At 36.4% G+C, this 12,209-nt stretch overlaps 2 protein-coding genes across 4 annotated transcripts; one reads left to right on the top strand and one right to left on the bottom strand.

Annotated features, from left to right (window-relative positions):
- The first annotated feature begins 49 nt into the window (after window positions 1-49).
- ccdc137 (coiled-coil domain containing 137) lies at window positions 50-2,810 on the top strand. The gene is made up of 6 exons (XM_044100150.1): window positions 50-222; window positions 404-549; window positions 633-858; window positions 1,241-1,323; window positions 2,108-2,187; window positions 2,287-2,810. Exons 1-6 carry the CDS (start codon window positions 152-154, stop codon window positions 2,482-2,484), a joined length of 804 nt encoding a protein of 267 aa, XP_043956085.1. The 5' UTR covers window positions 50-151; the 3' UTR covers window positions 2,485-2,810.
- Window positions 2,811-3,927: 1,117 nt separating this feature from the next.
- Window positions 3,928-10,089, bottom strand: LOC122821746 (G-protein coupled receptor family C group 5 member C-like). Of its 3 annotated transcripts, none has more exons than XM_044099934.1 (4): window positions 10,055-10,089; window positions 6,450-7,461; window positions 4,835-4,941; window positions 3,928-4,755 (listed from the first exon to the last, which is right to left on the bottom strand). In XM_044099934.1, exons 2-4 carry the CDS (start codon window positions 7,429-7,431, stop codon window positions 4,651-4,653), a joined length of 1,194 nt encoding a protein of 397 aa, XP_043955869.1. In that variant the 5' UTR covers window positions 7,432-7,461; window positions 10,055-10,089; the 3' UTR covers window positions 3,928-4,650. The 3 variants fall into 3 exon arrangements, with proteins under 3 accessions (XP_043955869.1, XP_043955868.1, XP_043955870.1); XM_044099933.1 differs by lacking the exon at window positions 10,055-10,089 and adding an exon at window positions 8,718-9,100; XM_044099935.1 differs by lacking the exon at window positions 10,055-10,089 and adding an exon at window positions 8,718-9,095 and having other exon boundaries at window positions 4,835-4,938.
- Between the last annotated feature and the right edge of the window lie 2,120 nt (window positions 10,090-12,209).

The following is a 12,209-nucleotide window of genomic DNA, read 5'->3' as shown; positions in this document are numbered from 1 at the left end:
TTTTTAGACATTAACTAACTGAAACAAATTATCAGAGGAAGATCTCCTAACTTTTTTTTTCTTTGTATCAGGAGGGTTTCGTCGAGGGCTTCCTGGCAGAAGCATGCTGTTCCACGTGTGATAATGATACTAAGTGATTTATAATATTATCATGGGGAAGAATAAAACAAGTAAAACCAAGGAGTCAGCAAGACAAGCTGACAAAACCGCACACAATCCGAGGTAACCCCAGAAAGTTAACGTTTGAAACAATAATGTGCAAGCTAGCTAACAAACGAAGCTAATTGTTTTTAGCTCCCTCAGTCTAGTATGTAGCCTGTAACTAAGATGTTAAATCAGTGGACATTATCGATCACAGTGCACTGTGTTTTTTTAATAACTAAAATATGCTGTAATATTTCAGCAAAAAGAAAATTAAAGGAGATGGCAAACCTAAGAAAACCGCACAGGAAGACCACCTCCAACACATTCCCTTCAGGCTCCGAGAGATAATGAAAAGCAAGGATAAAATGAAAAACGAATCTTTGGGGAGCAAAAAGCTAAAAAAGGGTGAGCAGTTAAAGTCGGTATGCCTATAATAATGCACTTAGCTTTTTAAATGTTATAAATAATTTGCATTTGGGTCTTTTTAGCCCTCTCGTTGCAGTCTAAACCAAACGATGCCCTGGATGGAGACATACCTGTTCCTCGATTCAGGAAGGGGAAGACAGAAAGTGTCGGTGCCTATGTTAGGCGCATGGAAAATGAGACACAGCATGTGCTATTCCTCACAAATAACCAAGTTGAGAGAAAACCTGAGCTTGATTCAGACAAACAGGACAAGGCTGCAGGCACGGGCAAGTCAGAAAAGAAGAAGGAGTGAGTAAACATGCCATATCAAGGAGATTTGTAATATGTTGCACTGCCTTTATAAACCCTTGTTCTTGTCACATCTACTAAGTAAAACAGCTGGTAAATAAGACTTTCTAGTAACCAATCTGGTTTGGGTTACTTTTAGCTTTATTTGGGTTACTTCCCAAACCAGGTCCAACACTAATCAACAGCAGGTCCAACAGCAGACTAACAATGATCATTGGATGACTTAAGACATCTTATATTTTTATGTATAGGACCGGATTGCAGAGGCATTGTGTTTTTCTCCTGAGTCCTCCTGCTTCACACATTTTGTTCTAAAATTAAATCACATTAATTCATGCATTATTAGTGTGTCTTAACTGTGTTCTACTGTGTGCTGCTGTAGGTATGCGAAAATGAGACTGAGCAAACTGCAGCAGAAGAAGTTGGATAAACAGGAGGACAAACTAGAGAAAGAGTTGTTTGTAGGTAAGACCTGCAGTTCCCCATTACGCTGCTGTTAAATTATCTGCCATATCTGCTTTTATGCTGTTTTATGTCAGTAGTTGAAAGTCAAAGAAATTATTTACCAATTAGACTTTTAATAATTTACAAAATGACAAAAGTAAGAGTGATACAAACAGAAGTAAAAGTCAATCAAGGCTGACCATACTCGTGAATGAAGAAGGCATCTATTCACAATATGATAACCTAAATAACTTCATATTGTGTTATATTACTAGCTTTAATGCTGCATTATTAAGCTGCCCTGAAGTTGGTAGAGGTTGATTAGTAAATTTTGCTTTCGGTAATTTGTATTTTTTTAATATATTTTGGGAAATTGATTTCATTACATTTCAGAAGACTTAGATTCAATTATGAGTTAATTGATGATGTTTGATTTTCTCTTTACATGTAAAATTCACTTTGTGCTGCCAGGATGTTCTACTTATGACCCTCAGAGTTCTGCTTTTATAATGCAATTCTAGATGTACATTACAATTGTGGTATGTAAAGTACAAAAATTGATTTCTAAAAATAAAAAAAACTTTATTTTTCTTGAGAATACTTTTTAGATTAATCAACTAATTGTTGATGGGTAAGAAAAATGTCCTTAGTGGGCCAAATACAGATAATAAAGCTCAAACATCAGACAAACATCTGAAGAAATTTTACAGAAACCGGTTATAGTTTTGCATCAGATTTACATCTGTAAAATAGATTTTATATGTTTGAACTCTGTGAAGCTCTAATAATTTGTTTCATTTTGTAGATAATGTTCCATTTGGTGAAGTTTCCCTGGCTCCACCGTGTCTGAGCACCAAACCAAAGAAAGCCCCAATAAAAACTCAGGTATTCATACTTTGCGTTTAACACCTTATGTCCTACCACTTTCAGTGCTTGTAAATTAGTTAACTAATTCTTTTTCTACCCCTATTAAAAAAAAAACAGGCATCAAAGGAGTTGCTCCTCAACTCTCTGCTCGGCCACAGAATGGCTTCCACAGCGAAGCCCTCCATGGCTAGACAGAGGATGATGGAGGAGGAGAGGCAGCGAGCAGTGGAGGCCTATCGTCTGCTGAAGAAACAGAAACAACAGGAGCAACAGACCAGAAATGCCAACCTGGGAAAACTCTTGAACCTTGAGTGACGTCTAACGTCACTAAAATCATTATGACTGCTCATCTCCAGTTGGTGTGATGGGCTGCAGCAGGCCTTGATATACAGACTTGACAGAATGATAATCTCCTCTACATTGCTTAGAGACCCTATTTGCAAACACTTTACACCACATTTTTAAAAATATGCAGGATTCACCTGCTACTTTCATAAAGTTGGGTTAGTAGATATCAGGACACTCAAAAAAGAGAGATTGAACATGTATAATTACTGGAAAACATGTAACATCGGATTTTTCAATGGGTTATTTGTGTTGGTTGTTTCCTCATAAATGCTTGTTTGCATTTACACTTCCTACCCGGTGTCTGCGTAAGTTCACTTCACCATGCAAATACTTCATCTTCAGGCAAACCCAGTGGCGTCATAAACACCATAAATTCATAAATTATAGATTTTTTTCATTTGATTATTTTACAGGGAATGGTTACTTTTCAACAAGAGGATAACATTACTCTTGTTGAAAACTGGTCTACAGATGGCATAGATGGGGGGGGAAACATTTTCAGTGGAACATTTTTCTTCTTGTATGACCTAATGCTGTCAACTTTTAGATTCTGTGCTGATTTTTGTAGCTACTGACCTTGACTTTGTTGAGTTGCTAAGAGCAAAAACGAACGTTTTTCATTTAGTTTGATCATAACCACCAACTTTATGACAGATTTCATATGAAAGATCCAAGCAAAGTATGTAAACGTACAGATGGTCTGTAACAACCTCAGAGGCCTGTTAGCATTTCAGACCAGTCAGGGATCTCACTGGAAACTAATCAACACATTCCACCTAAAATGAAGAGAGCTAACAAGATATTGTGATTTGATTGAAAAAATATCAGTTAAGCACACCACAAAACCGACCTTTTTGGAATAAGAAAAGCCATTTTCAAAAGAACATAAAATATTCCCACAAATTATGTTGTTAACAAAGCCAATATCCGAAAGACGGTGCTTCCGTCCAGTCTGACCAAAATTAAGCTTTCTGGAATGCATGCTCAATGAAATATAATATACCTCCAGAGGTAAAGCATAAGAATGGGTTAAAATGATCCAAGGTCCAGTAAAACGAAGCTCTAGAGACTCTCGCCATCAATTCTCCTGCGGCTTAAGCTATTTGTAAGAGCAGCAGACAAAAGCAGCTCAACAATGTATTACCATCTGAACAGAAGAATGTAATTTTTTCTAATCATTAAAAAAAAAAAAACTAAATTAAATTTTTTCTTAGATCAATCTAAGCATATCTCCTTCCTAGGCAAATAACTGTTTTACGAGTTTAGGTAATCTGCCGTAACCCTTTGGAAATCTTTTTTTTCTCTCTCTTTTCTCAGTAAGGAAGAGGCATTTCTGGTTTGAAAAACAATATGAGGTTTTACATTTTCTGAAAACAATAAATCCCATTAGTCTTTGGAAAAGATGATCAATTTGATCTAGAAATATTTCAATCATTGCACTTCTTTAAAGATTTGATTGCAAAGAAAGGCACAGCAAGAAAGTTTGAATTTTGCAGATGCATTTACATACATCGCATAAAAAGACAAAGACATTTTTTTCTCATAGGCTTAAATTAAATCAGACAAAACTTTTCTTATTTTAGGTTATTTAAAACTAAGAAAATTATTTCTATTTGCTAAAAGCCAGAAAACATAGTGAGAATTTTTTTTTGTAACTTTCCTCAACTTCAAAAGTTTAAGATACATTTGGTCAGTGTCAGGGAATCTAATATGATTTGGGGGAAACATTTTGGGTTTCCTCCTATCTGCTAAAACGAGGAGTTTGGTCTGATTTAACTCCAGACAATAAGAAAAAAATGTGTTTGTGTCTTTTTATTCATGTATGTAAATGTCTGGTTTCAGGTAGAGAAAGTCTTCAGTGAGTGAGGCTATTTTGAGTTGAACTCCAAGTTTCTGCCTGGCACACTTTATAGCCTGGAGAACAATTTTTTTATCTCACAGAACACATACTGATATAAAAGGCACAATATTTTCATATGTAAATATTTGCTTCGTGCATCTAGTGAATAATCAGTCACTGTTGTTCTTATACTGCTGTATAGAAAACAACAGTTATAATCCTTCTAAATGTTGCCTTAATATTAAAGCATCTTTCGTAGAGGAATAAAAAGAAAGCATAAAATCCATGACAAGTCACTGGGAAGCTAAAGACTCCTGTGAATGAGACAAGGAGCTGGCGCCACTCCCCGGATTCAAAGATGGGGCTCTGGCCCGAGGTATCATCCCGCCTTGGTTCATCTGTTGAGAAGAATGTTGAAGTGACAGTTTTAAAATTGATGAGGATTTTAAGAGGTGTAATAAACATGACTGTACTCACCATTGTGAGACCTTTGGTGATAAGTGCTAGTTCTGTTGGCTGGTACACAGCGCTTCGAAGCTGACCATTGTAGATGCCATATGGAGACACAGAGTTTGCCGGTTCTGCTAAACAATATTTGCATATTTAAAACACAGACATAAATCGAAGCAGGTTTTTCAGGTCATCTCTTACAATTTCGATACTCACACGACTCTTCCTAATTATTAAACTCCTGATAAATATTTGTAAAATGTTTCTATTTTATTGCAGCATCATCCAGTTTTACCAGTTATACCCTACAAAATTTTACAAATACAATATATAGAAATATAGGACCTTTTGCACTGTGAGCATCTATGGTTCTCTCTGAACCCATTTCTTCAGCTCAACCTGAGTGAGATTGCAACAAGGTTGATTTTGTTTCTGTGTTGATTGCCATAAACATATTTTATTTAAGGAATCCTGATATTTTGTAAAGCAATTGACTCAAGATCCCGGAATTCGTGGAAGAGAAACTAACCTACAGCATCTCAGATTCTTTGTCATACTTAATAGTGGTCATAAGTAAATTACACATTCCCCATATATGGACCCTTAATTTCACTCTAATCCCACTCAGAGTTTGGTTAGTTGAAAACCTTAGTATATCAGGTATATTTTTAGTGCTAAATTGTCAGAAGCATTTACCAAACTTCATACATTTATGCTTGTTGTGGTAAGTCAGGAAATACAACTTCTGGGCATCTTTCCTCAGCATCTTGCTGGCATGCAGATACCATAATTATTGTGGCAACCAAGTGACTCTAAAATGCCTCTTTGTTGCAATTCTCTAACATGAGCATTGGAAATATTTTTTTTTTCTATTTTATTTTTTTTTGAAGGGGTTTCTGAGGTTGTCTTTGTATCATAGAAAACCAGAAAATTATTTAATTAAGCATGTCCTTAAATGTAATAAATGTTTCCGGTAGACATTATCTTCATAAAAAATTGTTAGGGATTTCAATAAGTATGACATCAAGAATTAAAAAAAAAAACAAAAAAAAACAATAACCTATTACTAATAAGTTATAGATGATCAGTGAATTTGCTTTAATTAAAAGGCTTTTTAAATACAAAGCATGTACTCAATACTAAATGAATCCCAGTCATTTAAGAGTTTCACACAACTTATCTCATCAGAAGACATCAGTGGTTTGAGACATTGTAAAATGTTGTCTCATGTTACAAATTTAACACGTTGTAAAAACATTACACAAATGAAATGAATATGCTTTGTTGTTCTTGCATAGCAAAATGACTTCTTTGGATTACAAATGTATGCTGTGACGGTAAAACAGGTTGTTACTGGAATCGAACCAACCTGTATATTTTCAACCTATACAGTTGAAAATATACTGGTTTTCAACTGTATAGGTTGGAACAGATGCAAATCTTTGGATAATTTGTTTGTTTGTATTGCACTCATTGTTGCTCATCACATTAAAGTAAATTTTATGTAGTGTATGCTGTTGTATCTGCTGGTGTTTCATCACTACTGAAAGTTGTATTCTCTATCAATTTCATCAGTATGTATAGAGTGTGCTTGCATTACATAAATACTTTGCTTTCAGGTCATTGTGCATGCATGCTCTACCTTCTGGTGTTTCATCCATACTGAAAGCTTTATTCTCTATGTACAGGTTCTGGGGCGCTGGCTCTGGCTTCTTCATTGTGGTGTCGTATGTGAGGCTCCTGGCTGGATAAACATGCTCTCCATCATGGGGCTCCTCGAGGTCTGGGTCTTCTTGTGTCGTCAGAAAGCAGATTTCTGGAATTATGTAGAAGGCAAGGAAGACCCAGGCATTTAATGCCACAGTTACAGCCAGGGTAGGATCATCCCAGCTGGGATTACCAGCCGCTCTGTTTCCGTAGATGTACATGGCGATCCAGGCTACCCAGATAGCTACGGTAAAGAGTCCTGTGGCCAGAATGAAAGCACCATCTCGGCGCCACTCCTTGTGCTTGTGTGATAATGAGGGAAAAGCCATAAGAACGACACCAACCATCAGAACAATTACATAAATGAGGGACAGTACAAAGTCCTTGTTGGCAATGCTACAGGAGAGGTCAGGGACCACTATTTCTCCAGGTGGGCTCCAGACCATGGTGAGGACAAGCCATTCGGTGTTGATGATGACCTCAACAAGCCAGAGACTCAGAGCTCCCAGCCATAACAGCCAACTCCTCGGTCCTTGACCACTTCGTTTCAGCAGGGAAAGCCAAAGCGCATGCATCACCAAGCAGGCTAGGCACCCTGAGAACAGCACTCCAAACAAGAACCTCCGAGCAGAACAGCTTGTAGAGTACCGGTCCACAATAAAGGCGAAGGTGAGCCCAAAGAGTCCTAATGTGAAGACTAAAATGCTGGCCTGTAGAGCAACCATACCCTTTCTCTTCTTGTCCGTGACAAATGGTAATGATGCCATGAGAATGACAAACAGAATAAAGGAGGTCATCACACCAGCAGCAGACACAGCCTCGACCACGACACCCCACAGTGTGGTGAGATCACACAGGTTGTAATATATGGAGCTGATGTTAGAACCGCATCCTCTTGGAGCACTGGTTGAAGCCATTTTTTTTTCCAGGGATTTGTTTTTGCAGCACTTTAACAAAAACAGGAAAAAAAAATTACCTAAATATGACTTTATCATTACAGACAAATTGTTGCAGTTTTTCAAACATTCCAGGTTATTATTGCCATACAGTGTTATCCATATACAGTTATTACACACAATAAGAGGCATTCATGGTGTTATTTATTCAAGTTTCCTAAGAAAACAAGAAATACACATGACTTCATATATGCCTTAAAGGGGAAATGTCACATGTTGCAGGCAAAAAATGCATTGGGATTGAAAGTTTGAAGCATAAATAAATTATAACTTGCTATTCATTCTTTTTTATGCCAGACAGGTAATTTTGACAACAAAGTCATGCCTCTTTCAAAAACAGGAAATGTATTTTATATATGGATAAAGTCATCTAAATTCACAGATTCGAATAAGCAATTGTTATACATAAGACAATGACTACTTTCTTGACTAAAAAGGAATAATTTTTTAATAATTAGAATGTACCTAACAGATGTATGGGCACACAAAAAGATGAAGTAAGCAGTTTTGCAACAAAGATCATTCTTTCAGAAAATATAACTGCACTGGTTCCCTTACAGGTCTCAGTGCCACTGCTCTCAGATGACATTTGTCTTTGACTTTCTCCTCCTCACTGGACAAATCAACATATAAATACATACTTTATGAATTTAAATTGGTTCTAGAGACTTTGTCATCAATTTGAGACATGACATGTAAGTCAAACCCAATGTTGTCACTATGGCAACGTTAAACTGTCATTCTTGCCTTTTTTAATGCTTTTTTTAAAAAATATGTCTTGGTCTCTTTAGTGAAAATAAATGACATTTTTGTGGGCAAACTTCATGAAAACAATTGAAAAAGACAACATGGTGTTAATGTTTTGATGGCCTTTAATAAGTATGAAAGTTCCAGTCTGTGTTTTATAAAGTAATTTATGTCTTTTTAAGTCTGGTCAAAACAATTTGAATAATTTGTCATATTGCATTCCTGCCATATCTGCTCCAATTTTTAATTAAACTGATTTTAACTAAACCTGGTTGTTTAATATTAGCAATTGTTATTTGAAAATTCATAAACTTAATAGTATCTCCAGAAATTCAGCATAGCTAAGTTAAAGTCCTATTTTTATCACTAAAACTCTACAAAACCTCTCAATATAGACTCCTAGAACAAGCCTCTACCAAAGAAAGATGGTTTTTTTTCTTGATAAAATTGTGACGTTTAAACAAAACACTGAATTCAGAATTTAAAAATTACATGCTCACCAGTATTAGAAAAGCTTATCCTCTCTCCAACTTGATGCAAGAAAAGGAAAATTTGCCTGAAAGAAGAAATATGCCTCTGGTAGTTTTCCTTTGGAGTTTCACCTGAAGTCTGATATATAGTTTGACTTCTTTCTTCAATTCCAGGTGTTCATTTATTTGGCTTTCCACTGCTTTCCATCCACTCATCCATCCCTCTGCCACGCCTCAGTCAGCCATCCATATCATAATCGATTAACCTCCGGTCCCAATGAAGCAGCAGCTCCAAATGAGTAGCATTCAGCAAATGCAATACTTTTCCAAGCAGCTAAGCTCCAACCACCCTGCTCCTTTATCCAACCTCTGTGGTGTTTGCAGTTTTGCATATTCTGTGAGATTAGGAACAACCTACTTATTTGTTTGAGGCCGCTTACATCGAAACAATGGGACCACTCACCTCACAGGCTGCAGCCCTATAATTGGAAACTGTGGCCTGTTTTACATCCAGACAGCTGATGATTGTTGACTTCCAAAGGTTAAACTTTTGATATTTGAGTAGCTGTGTGAGAACCCTTTAAAAGATTTTGTAAAATGCGTGTTGCTGCCATTGACTTTAAGCTTAGTTTTAATGCAGCACTCTTAAGGGCACAAACATTCATCATAAAACATGCAGCTGTTACTGTTACCTCCTCTGGGAGGCACGGTCACTTAAGAGATGCTGTGTGTCTGACCAGAGCCATCTAGTGGAGAGTATTATTATTATTGGGTATGGTGTTGTATGGTTTGACCGTCCATTTTTGCTGATACAATGTTTAAAAAACTGCCCTGTACCTGTTAATTTCAAGATAGCACCCGGGTATTATGATTTAACTACTATAGTTATGATAATTAGTCAACATTATGAGATAGTATTCCACAGTTTTAATTTACTCATATTTATTGCATAATGACATTTGTTGAATGTTAATGGTGGTAATGGGTTTCTAATATTAATAAAAAATATGCCTGCCACCCAAGGAAAATATTAAACTTACTTGACAGACGTTGCTTTAAAATTAACTTACATTAAATTGTATTAGTTGCAACAGCACAAATCCAAAGATGTGCACAGAGCAAAATCACCACATCTTTAAATTTTCATCTACATTGAGAAATACATCATATAGTAAATCCTGAAGCAAATGATGATATGATGCAAACTTTCCTTCTTTTTAAGGTACTCCAACGACAACAACACACAGTTCAGCCAAAGACAGGGGAAATTCCCAATGCATGTGTCATGTTTTGCGGTGGTGGAGGTGAGGCAGAAACGCAGATGAACCATATTGCATGTAAAATATGATGAATTTAATGGAACAAACCAGAACACAGGGAACAGGACGACGAAGTGTGACGAGTAACGAGACGTAGACGAAGACGAGGATCCGACAAGACACAGAGACACAGGTGACACTAAATACACATAAGGTAGTCAAGGAACGAGACACACCTGGGAACTAATCAAGGGGAGACAGGACAACACAGAGACTCAGACACACAGGAAACTAGAAATAAATACACCGAAAAACATATAACCTGACAGCATGTTTTGTGTAATTTGCTGAAATAGATTCTGAGTCCTGCCTCTTGTATCTGTGATGCAGCAGCATGCTTTGATGGCACACACAGCCTGCAAACCTGACTGATTGGCTGATATGAAATGAAAAGACAAAGTCACATGTGACACAAAGGGGGGTGGAGGAGTTATGACTGGGTGTTTATTGTGGAACTATTATCTAAAAGGGGGTGCAACGTTTTTATTCACCTTTGTTTCTTACTCATCTTTGCTTGTATCAAATACAGTAAAGCTAACAACAACAAAAAAAAAATGGCATGGAAAAGGTTATTGAAGAGGATAAAGACAAGTTGGAAAGACCAGGATTATATTTTTGATTTTGTCAGTAAATTCTACATACGGTGTGAGCTTAACATATGGTGCAGTACACACAACATAAATATTTTCTTGGCAAGAATGTTCTGTAGCTTTCCAAATATTTCATCAAACACTTCTTTGGTTTATGATATTGGCTACATTGATATTGCAATGAGGATTGTGATTTGATTAATAGTTTTGCTTTATTTTAAAGCTGCTTTTCTTTAAATTTTATACAAATGTTTCATGTATATTTCTAAAAGCTGTCATTATGTCCTGACAGGACAATATAAAACAGATAATCTGTGAAAAATGTTGAGCTCATCTGCCCCTTGCCTGTGGTCCTACTGCCATCTACAGAAATACATTAATCAGTCAGAAACAACCACTGAGTAACATCACTGTTAATCAGACCCCCATATACTAGCTGCAGCTGTGCTAATGTCAGAGAAACAACTTGTGCTGGCCATGCTAAGTAGCCTGTGGATTCACAGGAGGCTCTGTTGTGAGGACGGAGCTATAGCAAAGAAGAGAGCACTGGTGAGGGTGTGAGCAGTGCATACATGAGCATGTGTGACAGCCTTAAAACCCTCCTCCCGACTCTGATTGGTCGTTTCTGACGAAGTAGTGTATTTCCGCAGATAGCAGTAGGACAACAGGAAGGAGACAAAATGGAGATAATTATTTTTATTGTTTTTCACAGATTATCTGTCTCATACTATACTGTCATGGCATAGTGACATTATATACACTGTTAGACTTTTTATTGTAATTTTACAGTAACTTACTGGCAACACTGTTGCCAGTAAGTTACTGTAGAATGGTAATTACAGTAACTTACTGGCAACAGTGTTGCCAGTAAGTTGCCAGCAAGGTACTGTAATTACCATTCTACAGTACCTTACTGGCAACAATGTTGCCAGTAAGGTACTGTAATCACCATTCTACAGTAACTTACTGGCGACTTACTGGCAACAGTGTTGCCAGTAAGTTACTGTAATTGACATTCTACAGTACCTTACTGGCAACAGTGTTGCCAGTAGGTTACTGTAATTACCATTCCACAGTACCTTTACTGTCATCATATTTCACAGTTAATTTTTACTGTGAGTGTGCTTTGCAGTTATAACTGCTTTACTGTAAATGTAGTTTATAGCATAAAACTGTAAATGTATTTTATAGTAAAGCTGGTCTACTGTAAACTTGTTTCACAACATAATGTCAGTTTTACTGTAAATTAAAGTTTACATTTTTTAATACAAGAATATTTTACCATGAACCGAAAAGTTTCACAAAAGAAATTTTAGTCCAAGTACTGTGAATAAAAACAGGTATTTATTTTCAGCAGATTTGTTGAAATAAAATCCATTTATATATTCACAATGTCATAAAGAACAATGTCACAATACAATATAATGTGCTATAAAACAACAAAACCATAGAACACACTACAGGTCATGTCAATATTTTTTATGGCACATGTATGTAGCAACATGAACATGTGTGCATCAAGTACCAGCCATAAACTATTAAAGACTGACTTTTAAAAAATATATAGAATATACTTCATTTAAAAAACCAGCAGAGGTTGCATTGTCAGAAAA

Source organism: Gambusia affinis, linkage group LG19 (assembly GCF_019740435.1).
Source record: "Gambusia affinis linkage group LG19, SWU_Gaff_1.0, whole genome shotgun sequence".
Lineage (NCBI taxonomy): Eukaryota > Metazoa > Chordata > Actinopteri > Cyprinodontiformes > Poeciliidae > Gambusia > Gambusia affinis.
Note: the sequence above shows the minus strand (reverse complement) of the source record. Positions and strands in the feature narration are given on the sequence as shown.

What these genes read in the sequence shown, in the direction of transcription:
- LOC122821746 (XM_044099934.1), bottom strand. Translation starts at nt 7,431, where the DNA reads ATGGCTTCAACCAGTGCTCCAAGAGGATGCGGTTCTAACATCAGCTCC. An exon ending in TATGGATGAAACACCAGAAG is followed by an intron (nt 4,942 to 6,449) that starts GTAGAGCATGCA and finishes AATATTGTTTAG; the next exon opens with CAGAACCGGCAAACTCTGTG. An exon ending in TCACCAAAGGTCTCACAATG is followed by an intron (nt 4,756 to 4,834) that starts GTGAGTACAGTC and finishes TCTTCTCAACAG; the next exon opens with ATGAACCAAGGCGGGATGAT.
- ccdc137 (XM_044100150.1), top strand. Translation starts at nt 152, where the DNA reads ATGGGGAAGAATAAAACAAGTAAAACCAAGGAGTCAGCAAGACAAGCT. An exon ending in AAGTCAGAAAAGAAGAAGGA is followed by an intron (nt 859 to 1,240) that starts GTGAGTAAACAT and finishes GTGCTGCTGTAG; the next exon opens with GTATGCGAAAATGAGACTGA. An exon ending in AAGCCCCAATAAAAACTCAG is followed by an intron (nt 2,188 to 2,286) that starts GTATTCATACTT and finishes AAAAAAAAACAG; the next exon opens with GCATCAAAGGAGTTGCTCCT.